This window comes from Onychostruthus taczanowskii, unplaced genomic scaffold, assembly GCF_017590055.1.
Source record: "Onychostruthus taczanowskii isolate IOZ18803 unplaced genomic scaffold, ASM1759005v1 scaffold222, whole genome shotgun sequence".
In the NCBI taxonomy this organism is placed as follows: Eukaryota; Metazoa; Chordata; class Aves; order Passeriformes; family Passeridae; genus Onychostruthus; species Onychostruthus taczanowskii.
In genome coordinates, this window is record NW_024499485.1 from 6,008 (window position 1) to 23,628 (window position 17,621).

General features: G+C 39.2%; 1 protein-coding gene across 1 annotated transcript in view; it reads left to right on the forward strand.

Moving 5' to 3' along the window:
• The first annotated feature begins 4,279 nt into the window (after nt 1-4,279).
• The window catches only part of LOC121336223 (tubulin polymerization-promoting protein-like), a 43,635-nt gene continuing 30,293 nt past the window's right edge, over nt 4,280-17,621 (forward strand). The window contains exons 1-3 of the mRNA XM_041405186.1: nt 4,280-4,302; nt 4,869-5,022; nt 16,884-17,074. Coding sequence (XP_041261120.1) covers nt 4,280-4,302; nt 4,869-5,022; nt 16,884-17,074 — 368 coding nt within the window. The remainder of the gene's footprint in view (nt 4,303-4,868; nt 5,023-16,883; nt 17,075-17,621) is intronic.

The window sequence follows — 17,621 nt, forward strand, 5'->3', positions numbered from 1 at the left end:
GCATAGATACAGGAGGCTGTCATTATTGTACCATGAACACGGTTTCCGCCACTGAAGGATGATGCATTACAGTAATTCTGTTTGTTGTAAGAAGCAGAGCTTAAAATAGAATGGTATGTAAGAATGTATCCTTTCTAAACATAAAGGTTTCTTTGTGTCATAATGAAGTATAGGGCTTTAAAAAATTTTGTTATTAATGTCCTTCATATATTTTATTCTTTTCATTGAAGTGGCCAGCCTTATGACACCTAGTTTTGTAAAAACCTTTTTTCCCCTCCTACCTTCCCTTCTTTGTTGTTATTTTCCATTTTGTCTTACTTTCTGGTCAGTTTTAATTTTCATTCTGATGCCTTGATTTTTAATTTTTTTTTTCAACATGCAGTTTTTTCTCTTTCTATGCTAACTCTGGAATGCTAAACCTAAGAGATGAGTGTTAAGAGCTGAGTGATCACCCTTGGCATACTTAATTGTAGACAAGTTGTTTGAACTTGTAACACTTGGAAAATGAAAGTGAATATATTTGTTTTGTTATTCCCATGGAAACGAGATATTTATAATGAGCTTCTAAAAACAAGTTACAAATATACACAAAGAAGCTGATTCTTCATAGCAGTTGCTTAATAAAAAGGAATTAGTTTATTTGGGGTGTTACGGGTTGGGGTTTTTTCTTAAGTTCATGAGGTCTGAAAAACTGGTACAAGGAAGGGATTTCCTGAATGTGAACAGGACATTAAAAATGGTGAAAATAAACTGGGGGTATGAGAGCCTTGTGTGTTATGCTGTGTTCATAGCATTATAATTTTTCATACAGTTTGAGTTGGAGTTTTACATGTCATCCAGGTGAACACCACCACCTCGCCCTTCTCCCAGTGAGCAGGGACACATTGCATGAGACCAGGTTGCTCATAGCCCCATCCAACCTGACCAGGGATGGGCCATGTGTCATTTCTCTGGACAGCCTCTTGCTGTCAGTGTTTCACCACCCTCCTAAAAATGTCTTCCTTATATCTAGTCTGAATCGACCCTATTTTAGTTTGCAGCCATTACCTTGTCCTATTACAACAGCTCTGCTAGAAAGCCTGCCCCCAGTCCTTCCTTGTATGCTCCCTAAAAGCTGCAGTAAGGTCTCCTGGAGCCATGTCTCCACCAGACTGAACAGCCCCAGCTCTCCCAACTTGTCTTCATGGCAGAACTGTTCCTTCTCTCTGATTGACTCTCTGGTCTGCTCTGGACTCACTCCAACAGGTCAATGTCTTTCATGTGCTGGGGACCCCAGAGCTGGATGCAGTGCTCCAAGTGGGCTCTCACCACAGCAGAGTAGAGGGGCAGAATCCCCTCCCACACCCTGCTCCCATGCTGCTTTTGGTGCAGCCCAGGATACAGTTGTTGGCTTTCTGGGCTGGGAGTGCATGTTGCTGGCTCATGTCCAATTTTCCATCCAATAGTACTCATGAGTTCATTACCTCTAGGGTGTTTTTGTGGACCTGGATTGGAGAGAGTGTGTAAATCAAGGTTCGCTGAAAGACTTTTCCTGTCATTTCTACCTACTCAGTCAGTGGTCTCCTATGCATTCAACCCATGACTGTACGGACAGAGGCGAGGGGAGCATGCTGTTCTAGTTAGTAATCATGATGACAGCAACTGCTCAGAGCTTTTCGAGACCTGTCTCTAGAGAGAGGAGGGGTATAGGATTGCTGCTTGATAATTTAGATGCTAATACATGGCATACATGTACCATACCTCACATACCAAAAGTGTAAGAACATGTTGTGTTCCTAGGGTTTTCCACAAGACTTGACATATGTTGTAGCTGTAGAGTTTTGGAGTTAATTATGGTGCTTTACTAGTGGATTTGATAATCTTGTAGTAGATGGGGGAGTGAGAGGGGATATTTTTGGAGTGTAGAAAAAGATAACAAATTTCAAAATTAAAGCTGTTTTAGTTAGGAAACTTGGGATATAGTTGCAAAAATTCCTTCACTCCCAATCCTATTTTTAACATCAATTAATGCTGTTGTCTGGTAAAGAATATCAGCTATGATGCACATTTGTTTCTCTTTCGGGGTTTGGCTGCAATAGTACCTTGGTCATATATATGTGTCTAATTTGTGATTTTACCTTAAGCTGAAGGGGAAAAAATCCACGCATTTCCTTGCCCCATGTAAGTGACAGGGAAGAGACGAAATATGAAAGGTAGGTATACCTGTGTCTTAAACCAAATGCTCTTTGTTCCTCGTGGCAGCCATATTTATGTATTTTTCCTTTTAATTCATACAAAAAAAAAAAAAGTTATGCTTTTCTATTTAATAAGTGGGCAAGCAGAAATTCTTCATGTGTTAAAATAAAACCCTGAGATCAGTTCATTTGTTTAGAGTGTGGTGCTAATAGTGACAAGGTCGTGGGTTTGACCACTTCAGGGTTGAACTTGATGATCCTTGTGGGTCCCTTCCAGCTCAGAATATTCTGTGAAAAATAAACAAGTCAATATGAATTTTTGCTGGTTTTGCTGAAAGTGATCATTCTCTTTCCCACTGCAATGATCCTGACTGATGATCGAAGCTAAACCTATGTGCTACAGAAAACTGCCTTTGACAAGGCCTGAATGCTAGGCTTGGCAGTGAGTCTGTAGAGAATTTAGGGCCTTAGGGTGTTGTTATGCTGCAGCCTTGCAATGATTGATAGTGCTTTCTTTTTCTAAATAAGAGGCAAAACAAAATGAAGTCTTGACCTCTTGTGCTACTTAAAAGTTCTTGGACGTGTTTCATCAGAAGACGGATGTTAAACCTATTAATGAGAATCCTGGAGAAATTCCAGGTAGTTAATTGCAGTTTATTCCACCTGTCTTTCTGATTAATTAAATGCTGGATTATATTCTTTATTTCTACTGTCATGGTGTTCTTTTACCAGCTAATTCTGAGATATTCCAGCACATGCTTTACCTAAAGCAGACAAGTAGTTGCAAACAGCAATGTTTGGTCAAAAAAACACATAAAGTTTATTTTGTGGGGGTTGCTGACATTTGATACATATGTTGGGCTGCATTGAAAATAAAGGATGCTAGTAATGAACAATTATTCAGAGGGTTCCCTTAGTGTTGAATTTTGTTGTGAATAACTGATTTCTCTTTGTTTTAAAAGCCTGGGATAAAATTTCATTTTTGTTTAGCTAATTGAAGTAAGAGTCACTTTCTAACTGTTGGTTGCTAAACCAGAAATCTCATTTCCCCTTTTTGTTAGTGGAGGCATTCCCAGCTGAGAGGGATTTGACCACTGAAGGTATCTAAAAGAAGATCAAAGATAAATCCACGACCTATAGATGAATTGCTCTTCACAGTGGTCTTTTTGACACTTGAATTAAAATTAGATTGCTGTGTACTGTTTTTCTAGCCCAAGATTTCTGTTGCTGGTGCACATTCTCTCTATCCTAGCATCTATTGTTTATTCCCATATAAACAGCTGTCTCTGTTGAAAGGACTGGTCTGGGTTGTGTGGTGGTGCTTGGTTACTTTTTCCCCTGATTTGCTTGAAATGTTCTCCAAATTGGTGCAAAAAGAAATGCTCAAGCAGCAAACAAAACTTGTGTAGTAGTATGTTTCCCAGCAACATGGACTCTCAAATATTACTTTAACTTAGAGATTTTTGTAATGTAAACATTTTCTGCTTTTGAAGATGGTACTGTTTAAGATTATATCAGTATAAGTATCAAAACATCTTTTTGAAAATGGTTCTATTTGATCTGCTAAACTTTCGTTCAAAATATATGGCTAAATTTTGGGGTGTAAATTCTTATTCTAAAGATCAGAGAATCTGTAGTTTACTAATACAGGAAAAGATGTGGCTTGTCTCTGCTGTAATTCGTAAAAATAGTTGGTTTTTGTTTAATGGTGGGTAAACTCACTAATGCTGTTGCTTCATATCTGAATTTTAAAATGAGGAGCACTAAAACTAGGTTAATATTAGGGAATTGAGTGGAGCAGTGAATATTCTTCAACATTATCTCCTGCCTAAACTGAATATTGTAAAATGCTAGAAAATAGACATGCATTAACCTCCTTTTGGGTAAACATATCACTGTATTGAATGCTTTGTAAGAGTTGTATCAACTGAAATCTTTGGTGTGATGGACCAAAAAAGATCTGCAGGAATGACAGTATAAACTGGTGTTTGTAAAGTGGGAATTTCCCATTATCAGAATTTGCACCACACACTTGTACAGCAAAATTATGAGTTTACCAGGCTACTATATTGTGTTTTCTGCATACCTTTAAATGTTTTTTGAAGATGATGGTCGACAAAGAAAACAGGTATTGAATTTAAATGTGTTATTTAAAAACTTGTCAGTCTTCAGTCGAGGAGGAATTTCAAGATTTTAATGCTTTTCAGTAGTTTGCTTTACACAATAGCAGAATAATTCTTAATTTATTTGTGAACACATGAATAGTGACTTATAAGTAATATGATAACAAGTTATTCAAAGAGGAATAAAAATAGTAAATAAAAAGACTCACCTAAGATGCTTCAGATCCTGTCTTATATGTGCAGGCATTATAAGTGATCAACCAAATGAGACTGTATTTAATTTGATGAGCTGCAGGCATTTTGACAGTAAACCCAGTTGCTTTATTTCCTCTTTATTTCTGAACATTCATCAAGGGAAATCTGTGAAGTGCTATCCTACTGATGTACATATAAAAATAAAGTGATATTCCTGGGATATGTTTTTTATTGACATCATAAATGGGCTGCATGGGCCTTCCTGTTCTGTTGCAGTTTTCTGTTGTTCTCTGTGGTAAACTGAAACCATTCTGCTATTCTTGAAATGCTTTTGTGCTCCCTTGTAATTTCTTTCAATTGCTGTGTGTTTCAACAGGGGAAAGTCTGTAAGAACTATTACTTTTGAGCAGTTTAAGGAAGCTCTTCAAGAACTCTCCAAGAAGCGATTTAAAGGCAAAAGTGATGAGGAAGCACTTCAAGAAATGTATAAACTAATTGAAGGAAAAGGCCCAGGTTTAACTGGAGTAACGGTATGTTACTGGTCTAATGGACAGATTGTTTCTACCTGTCCTTTGTCCTATTGCAGTGTTGTTATGTTCACCACTTCCCTCTACAATCCACAAATCCAATTTCTCTGTGAGCCTGAAGGCAATTGCAAAGCAGAATTGGAGAAAAGACTATGCAACAACTGAGTATTGCACTACTGTGTGTTCTTGTGTGGTACTCTCATTGCTCCTTCTAGGAATTGTACTAGCATGTAGTAGCACATCAGGAATATTCTGAGCTCTTGTGTATGCTTAGAACAATGAAATGTTCATGAAGAGTGGTGTATCCAAATCAAAAAGGATATAATGACATTGGGGCCACAATAAAAAGTTTTAAGATGTTTTGTGAAACACCAAAAAGCAAAGGCATCTTAAAATACATTTATTTACACCATGTGAATCCCAGAACACTGGAAATCTGGGAATAATTATCATGTGGTCCCATCTTTGTTTCTTGTTTGTTCAAAGTCTGTCAGAGCTACAATGTTCTTTCTTTTTAATTTTAAAATACTGGTATTAAGCTTTGTATGTGAAAAGAGAGCTATAAAGCATACTGTACATTAGCTTGGTTGTCCTTTTAGATGCCCAGGCTAGGCAAGCTTTTATCCAGTATTTTAGGAAATATTGGAGTGTTTACCATCAGCTCAAATAGTTCTGTCAGTTTAGTTCATCTGCTTAAAATTTGTGATCCTCCTGAATTTTGCCTGTAAAGCTGTGAATGAAAGTATAATCTTTTCAGAAACTGGTTCTCTACAAATGATCAGCGTAAATATCGAGTGGAAAGAACTCTTTTGAGTTGTAAAATAAGTCAGCTTTTTGCAAGATTTTATTTTATTACTCTTCTACTCTCATTTAAAACAAGTGGTAATTTTGATACAGACTTAAACCTTCCTTTTTGTTCTTCACTTACATTAATAAATTTGAATAACTTCTTCATCTGTACAGGGATTCTTCCTTCAAATTGTGTACATTGTTCTAGGCCTCACTCCTGATTCCATTTTTGGTATTTCAGCAGGCAGATATTGAAATGAGCAGTATCTGATACTAAGGGAAAAGTCTCTTTCTGTGTGGGGTGCACGGATGAGAGAGCTTTGCAGATGCAAAGTAGCATCATAAAGGTTCAGCAGAGGTATATGAGTGTGCCAGCAGCAGGGGAAGAAGAGCAGAGGGGAATATGAGCCAAAGATGTGAGGCTTGACTGTTCAATATATCCTATTCTGGGGAGAGTTGAAGAAGTTAGGAAAGGGCGATCAGAATATCTTCTTCTGCTACCTGGAAAAGTAAGGGACAGGAGGCAGAGCTTAAAAAGCAGGGAGATTGCAGGCTGGGAGTGTGTGTGTATATAAAACCAAATGTCATGTTTGTTTTCTCATGCTAATTTAGTTCCTGGATGGTAAAAAAGACCCACAAACTTGGCAATTAAAGACATTAAAATAAATAAATGAATAGATGGACACTCTCCTTCTGCAGCCCAGGAGTGCATATATGAATTCTCCATACAAGCTTTTAATGCTTTGTTTACTTTGGGAAGTTAATATTGTGGAAATTTTAAGTTGTACTCCTTTCTGTATGGTTAGATAAAGTTACATTAAGCTTTTCTTAAAAGTTCTAAGGTAAGTCAGTCATGCCATGTAGTGTGTGCCCTGCTCTGTAAAACTCTGCTATAGGTCATGTAGATTCAGGTTCAGGTCTCAGAAAAGTTTGTGACTACTGACACATTACTCCAAACCTATTAGGGAAGGAATTGAAAGTATGATTAAGTGAAGCTTGTGGATAATACTTCAGCAGCACGTGGGGAATTTTATGTCTTAGCTTCTTCTCATGTTATGTACTGGGTATTCTGGGGAGGTAGGGGGCAGGGGCAGTATGTGTGGACTAAAGGGCAGCCTGCGGAAAGCACTCCTTCAGCAGGACAGTTGGAAAGTTGACCTTCACATCAGACAATGAGGATTTTAGTGCATGTTAGGGCAGAAGTGATAGAAGATTTTTTTATCTTCTTCTGTTTATTTTTTTTTCTCCTTCAGAATGTCATAGAATTACAAAAATCCCTGCTTGCTGTTGATGTGGTTGAGAAGGCTCAGCAGCCAGACATTGAAACCAAGTGAATTTTAGGCTGCTTTCTAATCTGGGAACAGAACATGTATGATTGACTTTGTCACACAGGAAGAAAAACAGGAAAGTGATACAGGTTAATGAAGCCAGTGGCTTTCTTAGCTCACTTGGTGGTGATCTCTGAATAGAATCTACAGTGCAGGTCATGTAACTTTGACAGCTTGTAAACAGACATGTAAATGAAGTCTAAGGCCTTTTAATTGTCGTCATTCCTACACAAAGGTTACAAAGAGCAAAACTGAGGTTCTTTCTTTTCCTGTACCAAGAGCTGTGTGCCATAACAATGCTGTATGCATTTTTACACCTCCTGGGGAACAGATCCTTACCTTGGTTATTGTTTGCTCTTAAAATAAAACCAGTTGAACTTCAGTGTATATTCATCAGGGTCTTTGACATAGAAATGCAGAGCAATTTCAAGTGCAAGGAATCTGGGATGATCTCATTCAAACTTCTGCTCACAAGAGGGCTAACTTAAAGCCAGATCAGGTTGTTCAGGGCTCAATCCAGTGAGATCCATGATGAGAGGAATATGGGTGGCAGGGCAGTACAGCAGCAACAGCACTTGAAAAGCTGGATGATGGGTGGTCAGGGAGATGTTGATGTGGGCAAGATCATATTCTCACCAAAACATACCTGTTAGGGCAAGAGCAAGGAAGCCAGAGTGAAGCCCACAGAGTGTGGTAAATGAGACAAAACACTTGGTGCTGCAGAAGTGCAAAGGGGACTAGGAATTCCACTTAAGACTATGTGGATCTGCTTGAAGACTATACAGTGGTAATCTGAAAAAGCTGCAGGAGATGCTGTCCAGCACATGGACTTCCATTAAGATATAGAAGTCTGCAGAACTGCCATTAGCACATCAGAGTCTTTGACTCTATTAGGAAGAAGTCCTATATCCACCCTGAATGCTTCAGAGAGCTCATGTGTCTTCCCAGAGGTCAGGGCGGTGGTGGCCACTCTTGTGGGAGATGTGCTGTGGTCGAGGTCCTGAGATTCCAGATGGCAGGAGAAGATGAGGAGGAGACTGACATGGTATTTGTGGAAAACCCAAGCTACACAAAGTCAGGCAGGAGTGACAACTGAAGACCAAGTGGACAGAGATTATTGAGATAGAAAAGGCTGAAAGCTGGTGGCTTCTGGCAACAAAAATTCACAGATCTGCTCCACCTGCAATTGTTCAATTTCAGAATACATATAGTATCCTAAGATCTGGTGAGGATCAACAAGACCCATCAGAGTCAGCTGTGCCTGAATTTAGTGTTCACACAAAAACGGGAAAATGAGTGATAATGTTGACCAGCACTGTCTCACACTGTGGGGACAGACAGCTTCTTTTAAGAATCCTTGGTTGAATGAATCCTTGGCTGGCCACAGATTTGTAGTTATATCAGGCCTTAGCATGAGCTGTTAGTGAAAATCTGGAAAGGAGTTGAGTAAACAGTCACAGAAGATTTTGCCATCCCAAATATCTCATGTGCAATTACACTTCCCTGAATGGGTGACACTATACTCTGGCAACAGTGCTGTACCATGAGTCAGGAGTAATGGGTACCAGTCACAGAACATTACTGGAGATTCTTCTTATGGATGATTAAGACACGTATTTTCTGATCTCACCTGATGTCTCAGAAGTTTTACTGCTTGGTAGGAGCCAGGATCTGGGATTGTTGCAGATGCACGGCCAAAATTTGTCCATCTTCCTCACAGGGACCTCTTCTTCCTCTTTCTCTTCCTTGTGGGTACCCAGAGTACTGCTCTGGAGGTAACCCTGACACAGAGGAACTACGGAGCTTTAGGGATGAAGGTGATGGGTAAGGAACTGAGATCTTGTCTTGCCAATCCCAAGAGGAGGAAGGATTGGGTAGAAGTGGACTGTGTGGCTTCTCTTGAAGATGGGGCTTTGGCTTCTAGGACCACAGAAATGAGGGCTACTCAGCAGGGATGAAATAAATCTAACAAAGTAGAACAAGAGTATCTTTACAAACTAAGCTTGCTGATCTGCTGAGAAGACTGTTAGACTGGGTATGGAAGGTTGCCATAACATAAAGATGAAAGATCATAAGGGGCAGAGCAGATATGTTTAGGTGACAGGCCTGACAAGGGAGGTTTTTGCCTTTCTATAAATGCAGCAGGACATGGGGTCCATCTCTAATGCCTGCACACAAAAGCATATCGTATGGGGAAAGCAGGGCAAATTAGTTGCAGAGAGTTAACACTGCTCTTCTGACTGGAGTGCTGCACTGGATGAATAGAGGCTCTTGAAAATACATGAATAGAGGCTTTTGGAAACACATGAAAAAAATTAGGAAGAGGGATGGTACTCTATGTAAAGGCTTAAGTTAACAGCATCTAGCTTTGGACCACGTCTCATTAAAGACTGGTTGTACCATTAAACTGAAGAAGGATTCAGCAACACCCTCACTGAAAAAAAAAAAAAAAAAGGTCTTTGTAATATATTTCCCTTTCTGTTTTGTATTCACCACCAACAAGAATGAAAAACTCCTCAGAGAAGTATTGGCACACTGTTTTTGTGGGAGGTCATATTAATCAGGCTGCTAGATCCCATGAGGTGGGATCATGCCGTGACTTAGACTGTTGAAATGCTGGAGAGCTGGAGTTAAGGGGCTAATCTTAGAGAGGAGGAAAGGGAGGGTTCTCTTGTGGCTGCCAAATAACACCTGATCTGCCCTTACGGCTGGACTTCACATGGTCTTCTCTTGATGGAGCTAGACCTGGGTCAGGCAGAATTGACAGATTTACGTGAATTTCTTGCTGAAAGTGGTGTCACATATAAGGCACCTTTCAGGTGTATTTTCTCTAGTTCTGGCTGGACTCCTAAAAAATGAGAAGGTTTAGGTACTGTATATAGAATTAGGATTTGCAGTGTATATCATCTGAGTGGCATTACTGGGAACCACTCCACTGAAAGTTCTCACCAGGATTAGTTAAAATGGTGTTACTTTCTGGCATTATTGAAGTGGAGTTGCTTATCGTTTACTTTTGTGTGGGTGTGTCTGTGCATGTGCTAAAGCAAAGCAACACGAATGAAATCCAAATTTTATCTGAAGCTTGACCTCTGTTTCTGACTTTCTGCAGTCTTCTAATGCATGTGCATGTATTCCCATGAATTTAAAAACAAAGTCAATACAGTTTTAATATGGAGTTCTGGTACAACGCCCCCCACACCCCCAAAAAGGGCAGACTTTCCCTTTGAAATTTATTTTTCCATGTTACAGTCATTTTTTGTTTCTTCTTTTTACAAAGGTTGTGGATATTACCAGCAGACCGATAATTTCAAAACCTTGCTGAGACCATGAATGTTGGTGCTGATTCTGCAGGCTCCCAGACCATTTTAATTGCATAAAGAAATCTCCATGGCAACTTCTTCTAGGAGGATGTGCTGTTAGATAGTGAAGTTTTATGGTGGAAGGAGCAAATGTTGGAAAGCGTTAAGTTTCAGCGAGAAAAGCTGACTGCAGCTGACAGTGTAGCCAGGAGTACTGTGGCCAAGGTGTTGCACCCTTCTGGTGAGGAGTAAGAGGAGCAGCTCACTGACTGCCTGTCACCAGTGTTTTTGGCAGTGCAGGCATTCCCAGCACTGATTGCTGAAGAGACTCAGTCTGTCCCTCAGGCAGGCAGGGACTGTTTCTGTACCCTCTGGACATTTTTAATTCAGGAAGGAAAACCAGCCAGAAAACCCAACTGCAGGGTTTTGCATCATTAAGTTTCTGCCTAAGCTGTGGAGCAGCTTTAAATCAAGCCCAAATCTTTGTCAGCGTTGGCAAGCGGTGGAAAATACCTTGAGGCAAAGTTGTTTCAGTGGAGCCAAGAGTTCATTGTGAAAGCGAGGGCACTCGGTGTCTGTTGGGAAGGTGTGATATTCCTGAAGTCCAGTATGTTTTCTCGGTGCTTTTCCTTCCCAGGAATTGGTTGTGGAGAACCTTTTGGGAATGGTGCCATGCCGTGTGCAGAGCTGCCCAGCACAGAGTTCCCGCAAGCTGCCAGGGGTTGTGGTGCTGCAGGAGTGACCCTGTGCAGCTGCAGGAGTGTGGTGCTGCACTGCCCTGCTCGTGGAGCCCTTTCCCCTGTGCTGGGTGCAAAGCTTTGTGACATTTGCTTGGGTTTTGAACTGTGAGCTTTGAGGAGGGGATGGTAATGTGTGCTGACAGAAAATGGGGAACGCTACCTTGGCAGCACTGAATTGTCTTTCCTCTTCTTTTGCCTCAGCTTTGTTCTGGAAGGAAGAGCGTTGAAAGTGTGGGAAATCTTCCAGTCTCGCACTGTTACCTTACTTTCATGGTTGAGGCTTCACTAGCTTCACGTGATGCTTCTAGCCTTTTGACACAAGAGTTGATTTTATGGGGTCTTTTGAGTCCATAAAATCAATACAATTTTCCTGCCGCAAACAAGCCAAGCCAATGCAGCTGCAGAGCTTTCACTTCATATATTTTTCTTTGGCAAATAGCTATATACTTCTGTACTGCAGTAGACAAAATACGTGTTCTTGACTTCTGTGCTCTCATTTCCTTTTTACTGGAGATCATTTCAGTTTCCTAAGGGCTGATAATGCATTTCTTGAACTAATTCAAATTCTTGAAAATAATGAAATGGATTGTGTTGCTTGCTCTGTAGACTGGTCCTTGATTCATTAGTTATCTTTAGGTAGCAAGCAAAATCTGTAAGTTTGCAGAGCTGACTTTCTCAAGAGAGGGGAAGGGAGGAATGTGGCATTTGTTAAGGTTTCTAGAGTTTAAACACAACAGTTTTCACTTCCTGTCTGGTAAGAGGGCTGCTTCAGACAGAAGTTGGACTATTGGTAATAGGGAATTTAGATGAGATTTAGGACTGTTTTGGCTTTTTTGCTTACCTGCAGTGTGGTCAGACCCTGGAATAAGTTGCCCATGGAGTCTGTGGGACTTCTGAGGTGTTCAGGACTTAACTGGAGAAGTTTCTATGTAAGCCTCTTTGAACTTTGCTGGGAGCGGGGCTTATGCTAGATAAAAACTCATATTCAAAGGTTCTTTCCAACCTAATTTGTTCTGTAACTTGGTCATTTTAAGTTTTGATAATCCTCAGGGAAAGAGAATCCAGCTCTTGTGGCTTGACCAACCACAGTGGTGAAAAATTCTCACGTGTCTAGTTGGAATTTCGTATTTTCCAAATCATGCCCATTATTGTTTACTTCTAAACTGTCTCTCTTTCTAATATAACCACTCTCTTGAGGACAGGAAAAAGATTTGTTTCTCCCTTTTCAATTCTGAGTCTTTATAAACACATGCCCATCATCTTTTCCATGTATGTCACATGCTCCAAGCCCCTTGCTGTCTTAGCAGCACTTCTTTGTAGACACTAACACAAAGTGAGGAAAAATACTGAATTTTGAAGAAAAAATGCCAAAAAAAATGAATAAACTCAATTTGGGAGAATAAATGATTATGTTTGATTCTGTTGTGCTTAGTAAAACTTTCTTCCTAAGACAAAGTTTTTTTAAAATAAAAAAAAAAATGAAGTTCATGGGCACCTTCTGTGATATGCAAACTTTGTGGTTAACTGTATGTGCAAATAAGAGATGGAAAATGAAGGCTTCTGTGGTCTCAGAGAAAAAAAAAACTGAGGAGGTTGGCCCCAAGGAATTTATTGCCTTTAGAATAATGTAACTAGAGAGATTATATAACTTACTCTAGATAGTAAACAGTTCAAGCAGAATTGCTGTATGACATGGCAGAATCATTTTTATGCGATTCACTGTGAAAAAGAAGGGAGAGACTAACTTGCTATTGTGGAAACTCATCCAGCCCTTTGTGCTCTTCATTACATTTCTTCCTACATTTTTCTTCACTTAAGAAGAATGGTCAGCTTTCTCCCCCCACCCCCCACTTTTTTTATTTGCCTCCCCATACCCTTGTGCAATAATGAGCAGATGGGTTGTAGAGAATGAGCTCACAGCCACCCTTTCTATTGATTTTGCCTTTTGCTCAATAGCCAGTTTAATCTGCATAGTTGGTTATGTTCAGAAACAAAAAAAAACATTTTGATAAGAACAGTTGGTTGCACATTCAGTTTATAAAGGCTGTTCACTAAAAATAAGTCATCAGCTCATAGAAGAATCTTTATGATAAACTTTTCAGGTTAAGACACTGAAAGTAATGGTACAGCTAGTCCTAGAAATCATATCCAAGCACATGAAGGAAAAGAAAGTCATCAGAAGTAATCAGCATGGTTGATCACCAAGGCAGAGTTGTACTTGACTGACGTGTAAACTTCTACAATTAAATGACTACCCAAGTAGACAAGGGAAGAAGAGAGTAGTACAGTGTCTACCCCATGCTTCAGTAAGGCCTTTGATGTGGTCTCTTACAAGAGTCTCACTGCTCCTCAAGCTGATGCTGTAGCAGCTGGATGTGGATTGAAAACAGGCTGAATGGTTGGGCCCTGAGGGTGTTGATGAACAGTGCAAAGTCTAGTTGGAGGTTGGAAAACAGTGGTGTACCCCAGGGGTCCTTACTGAGTTGAGTCCTGTTTATCATCTTCATTAACCATCTTCATGATTGGGTGTGTCATCAGTAAACTCACTTCCAGTGAGTTTACTGATGACACAGAGCTGGGAGGAGTGCCTGATAGGTCATCCAGATGGGATGGTTGCCATCCAGAGGGACCTCACAGGCTGGAGATCTGGGCTGACAGGAACTTCAGCAAGCTCAGCAAGCAGTGCAAAGTTCTGCAACTGGTGAGGAAGAGCCCCATTCACCAGTACGTTCAGGGGGCCATGCAGATGGAAAGGAGATATTGGTTGAAATGGACCTGGGAGTGCTCACAGACACCAAGCTGCACATGAACGAGAGAGGTGTTCTTGCTGTATGGAATGTTACTGGTATCTCAGCTGCATTAGAAGTATTGCCAGGCAAACAGGATGTTCCTTCCCCTCTGCTCAGCACTGGTGAAATCTCATCTGAAGTCCTGCATTCAGTTCTAGGTTCCCTGGAGAAGACTGATAAACTACTGGAGAGAGTCCAGAAAAGGACCATAAAGATGATGGAGGGACTGGAGCATATATCCTGTGAGGAAAGGCTGAGAGAGCTGGGACTGTGTGATGTGGAGAAGAGAAGGCTCAAGGGTGAATCCCATATCCATGTATATAAATACCTGAAGGGAGGGTGCAGTGATGATGAAGCAAGGCTTTTTTTCAGTAGTGCTCAGTAACAGGACTTTTCTATGATTCTGTGATATAAATACCACTAGCTGCTTGTGGTTGAGGAGCCCAGGATGGGTATGAAGTTGTTGTATATTCTATTCTGTATTTACAAATACTTTTTTGAATGAAAACATCTTAGCACAACCTTAAAAATGTTCACCCCACCTTAAAAAAAAAGGAATATTTTCTTTTTAATGTATACATGTTCATCATAACAAAGAAGGAAAAGGAGAAATAAGGTGTTCTGCATATCCTTGTAGTGGCATCTCATCTCTGATCTTTTATATAGATACATCAGTTCAGGGAGTGAGAGCATAATGTGCAGGGAATTAACACTGCTTGGATTTTGTATTGTTGGAAACAAGGTGAGCCTCCCATTTTGTAGGAATTTTGCCAAGAGCAAATCAACAGGATTTCAATTGTAATAATCTGTCATATGTGGGAAGGGGCACATCAGTGACTTGACATACAACTTAGGAAAAGGCTGCAGTTCTTACTCAGTAAAAAAAAAATCTAGAGAAAAAATGTTTGCCTTGCAGCTACTGCCTTTAATGTTCTTTTCACATATTATGACTCCTGTGATGCAGGAAGCATTCTGATCCATCTTGGGATGAAAGACCACCTGATGTGAGATCACTGTTGCTCTTGCCCGGGATTTGTGCTGTTCCATGTGCTCCATGTGTTCCATGTGGTTTTAGGTTTTGCTTAATTGTTTTTTGGGACAAAAATATAATATTTTTTAACCTGCCAAGCTGTTGCCCATCCTCCATTTTCTTCGTTGGTTAGAAACATGTCTACATATTAATAGGAAAAGGAAGGGCTTGTGTGGCACACTGCTGTCTTGTAAAGATGCACCTTATAAGTCATGTGTGTTGAGGTCTTATCAGAATGCAGGTGTCTTGATATAAACACCACATTTCTCAAGTTTACCACTAGGAATAGTTTTCTGGGAACGTCCTTTATTGTTGACATGACCCATTTTATTAGTCCTTGTTTTACTGTTTCTTCTTACCTGTTAATATGTGTGCATTTCTATCCATTTACACAAGTTTTATTTATGTTACTAGTATTTAGTATGTTACTAAATACATTGCTGTACAAAAATTCTCATATGTTTTTGTTGTAGTTTGTGTACTGAGGAAAACTTCATACATTTCATGCCACACCTTTGAAACAGAGGAGCAGAAGCTGTAGTCTTTCTTTTTCAAATAGTGATTAAGTTTACCATTACAAATTCTCAGAACAGCAGGCTTTCCTGAGAATGAACTAGGTAAAGGAAAGGGCAGTCAACTAGAGTTTCTGAGATTTCTCTGTGGATGTGATGGTAGAGAGTATATGCAAGTGTAGACAAAAGTGATTTTCTATCAAGTAATGGTTTTTAAATACAAGGAAAGCAAATATGATTTAATTAACTCCATCTTGAATATATTGCCCTTGTCTTGTATTTGGAGTTTTCCTGGTTAAATGGTGCTACCAGGTCCATGTGAGCAAGTAAACTGTATGTATTAGACCAGTACTTCTTCCTAAGCATTGTCTTGATGCCTATTTTTTCAGTATAGAAACTATTCCACCTCTGCGAATAGTACTCTTAAGACTACAAGACAGAAGCCCCGAAAGGTCATTTAGTAATGCTGTTTTGAGCAAAGAATGCTCCAGTGATCTTTTTCTTTCAGATAGTGACAGGTGGTGCACATAAAAAATGCCCAGATTTTAGCGTTCTTTGTTCATTTTAGCTCAAAAGTCTAGTGTGTTTTTTCTTCACCTGACTCTAAATAAACAAATAAAATTAAAATATAATTTAATTAATTAATATAAATAAATAAAATTAAAATATACTTTGAAGGATCAAAGAGGCTGCTCCTAGTTCAAGCACAGAGATTATCATGCTTCTATATTGTTATGTGAAATAATTTTTTGTTTTGTTTCTGTAGTCAAATTTTTTTTTGTCTCAATGACAACAAAACTGATTTTTGAAGAGCCTGACTCAGTGGAAGAAACGTCTTTGTTCAGTGCCATTTCATAGACTGCTAATTTCCTAATATTAGACCTTACTTTCAGTTCTTCCAGTTTGTTACTTCTCTCATGAATCCTAGAATTTAGAATTAAATTGTCATTTGAAGCAATGTATTCTAGTTGTATTGGAATACTTTTTCTATATTGGTGGAGCCAGGCTTTTATACTTTCATGTTGACGTAATGGATTTTGAACACGGTCCAAAATACGAAATCAAGATGAAACTTCTTCGTATCATTGGTGCTTAGAACTTGATTATTAATTAAAAGTATCTCATACTGAAAGTCTCTTCCAAAAGGTTTTGACATAATTTGTGCTATTTCCTTTTCTGCTATATTATTATTGTCATTGTATTTAATGGCAAGAAACAAATATCTTTTGTATCCTATTTCTGGGAAGAAGTAGGTATTTGCGTAGTCTTTGTCATTAGCAAAGATTTAAATATTGGTAGCATGTAAAAATATCTGTATTAAGAATAGCTGATTTCTGATATGTCTTTTTTGTTTTGTTTCTTTTTTTTTCCCAATAGAAAACTGTTGCATCTCCAACTGTTTCACGCCTTACAGATACTTCAAAATTCACGGGTTCTCACAAAGAGAGGTTTGATGCAAGTGGGAAAGGAAAAGGCAGAGCTGGCCGAGAAGATCTGGTGGATAACTCAGGATATGTATCTGGTTATAAGCATGCAGGCACATACGATCATAAAGTACAAGGAAACAAGTAAGGCTGAGGGTTTACAACACAGAGATAGAGTATATATTTGTAAGGATGATGTTATGAATCCCACATGTTTCAGTTATTGTGAATGTTGAGACTATGTTGTCAAGAAGTTGTCTTCAGGAACTGGAACTGATTTCAACATCTGCTGAGCTACTTGCAGCACAATGCCACTTCATTACATTCCTCATGCATATATTGGCAAAAATAAATAAATACGTAGGTATAAAAAATACATTATTTTGTTGAGCTTTAGGAAAAAAACCCAAACCAACAAACAACAAAGCCAAAGTCAAGAGAAGTTATACCACACTTTGTCAATTCAAGCAAAATATCTCAAACATTCCTCGGTGTTCAGTTGCCCTGATGATGTCAAAGAGAATCACTTGAAAAGAGGATCTTTTGTAGCAGTCTTTCTGAAGAATATCCCATTACTTATGCAGTTTAATTTGACTATTGTTTTAGGGTTTTTTAAAATGTCTTATATGGGATCTAGCACTTTTCTTAAAACATTCAACAATAAACTATTGGGAAGTAAGTGGTAGTACTA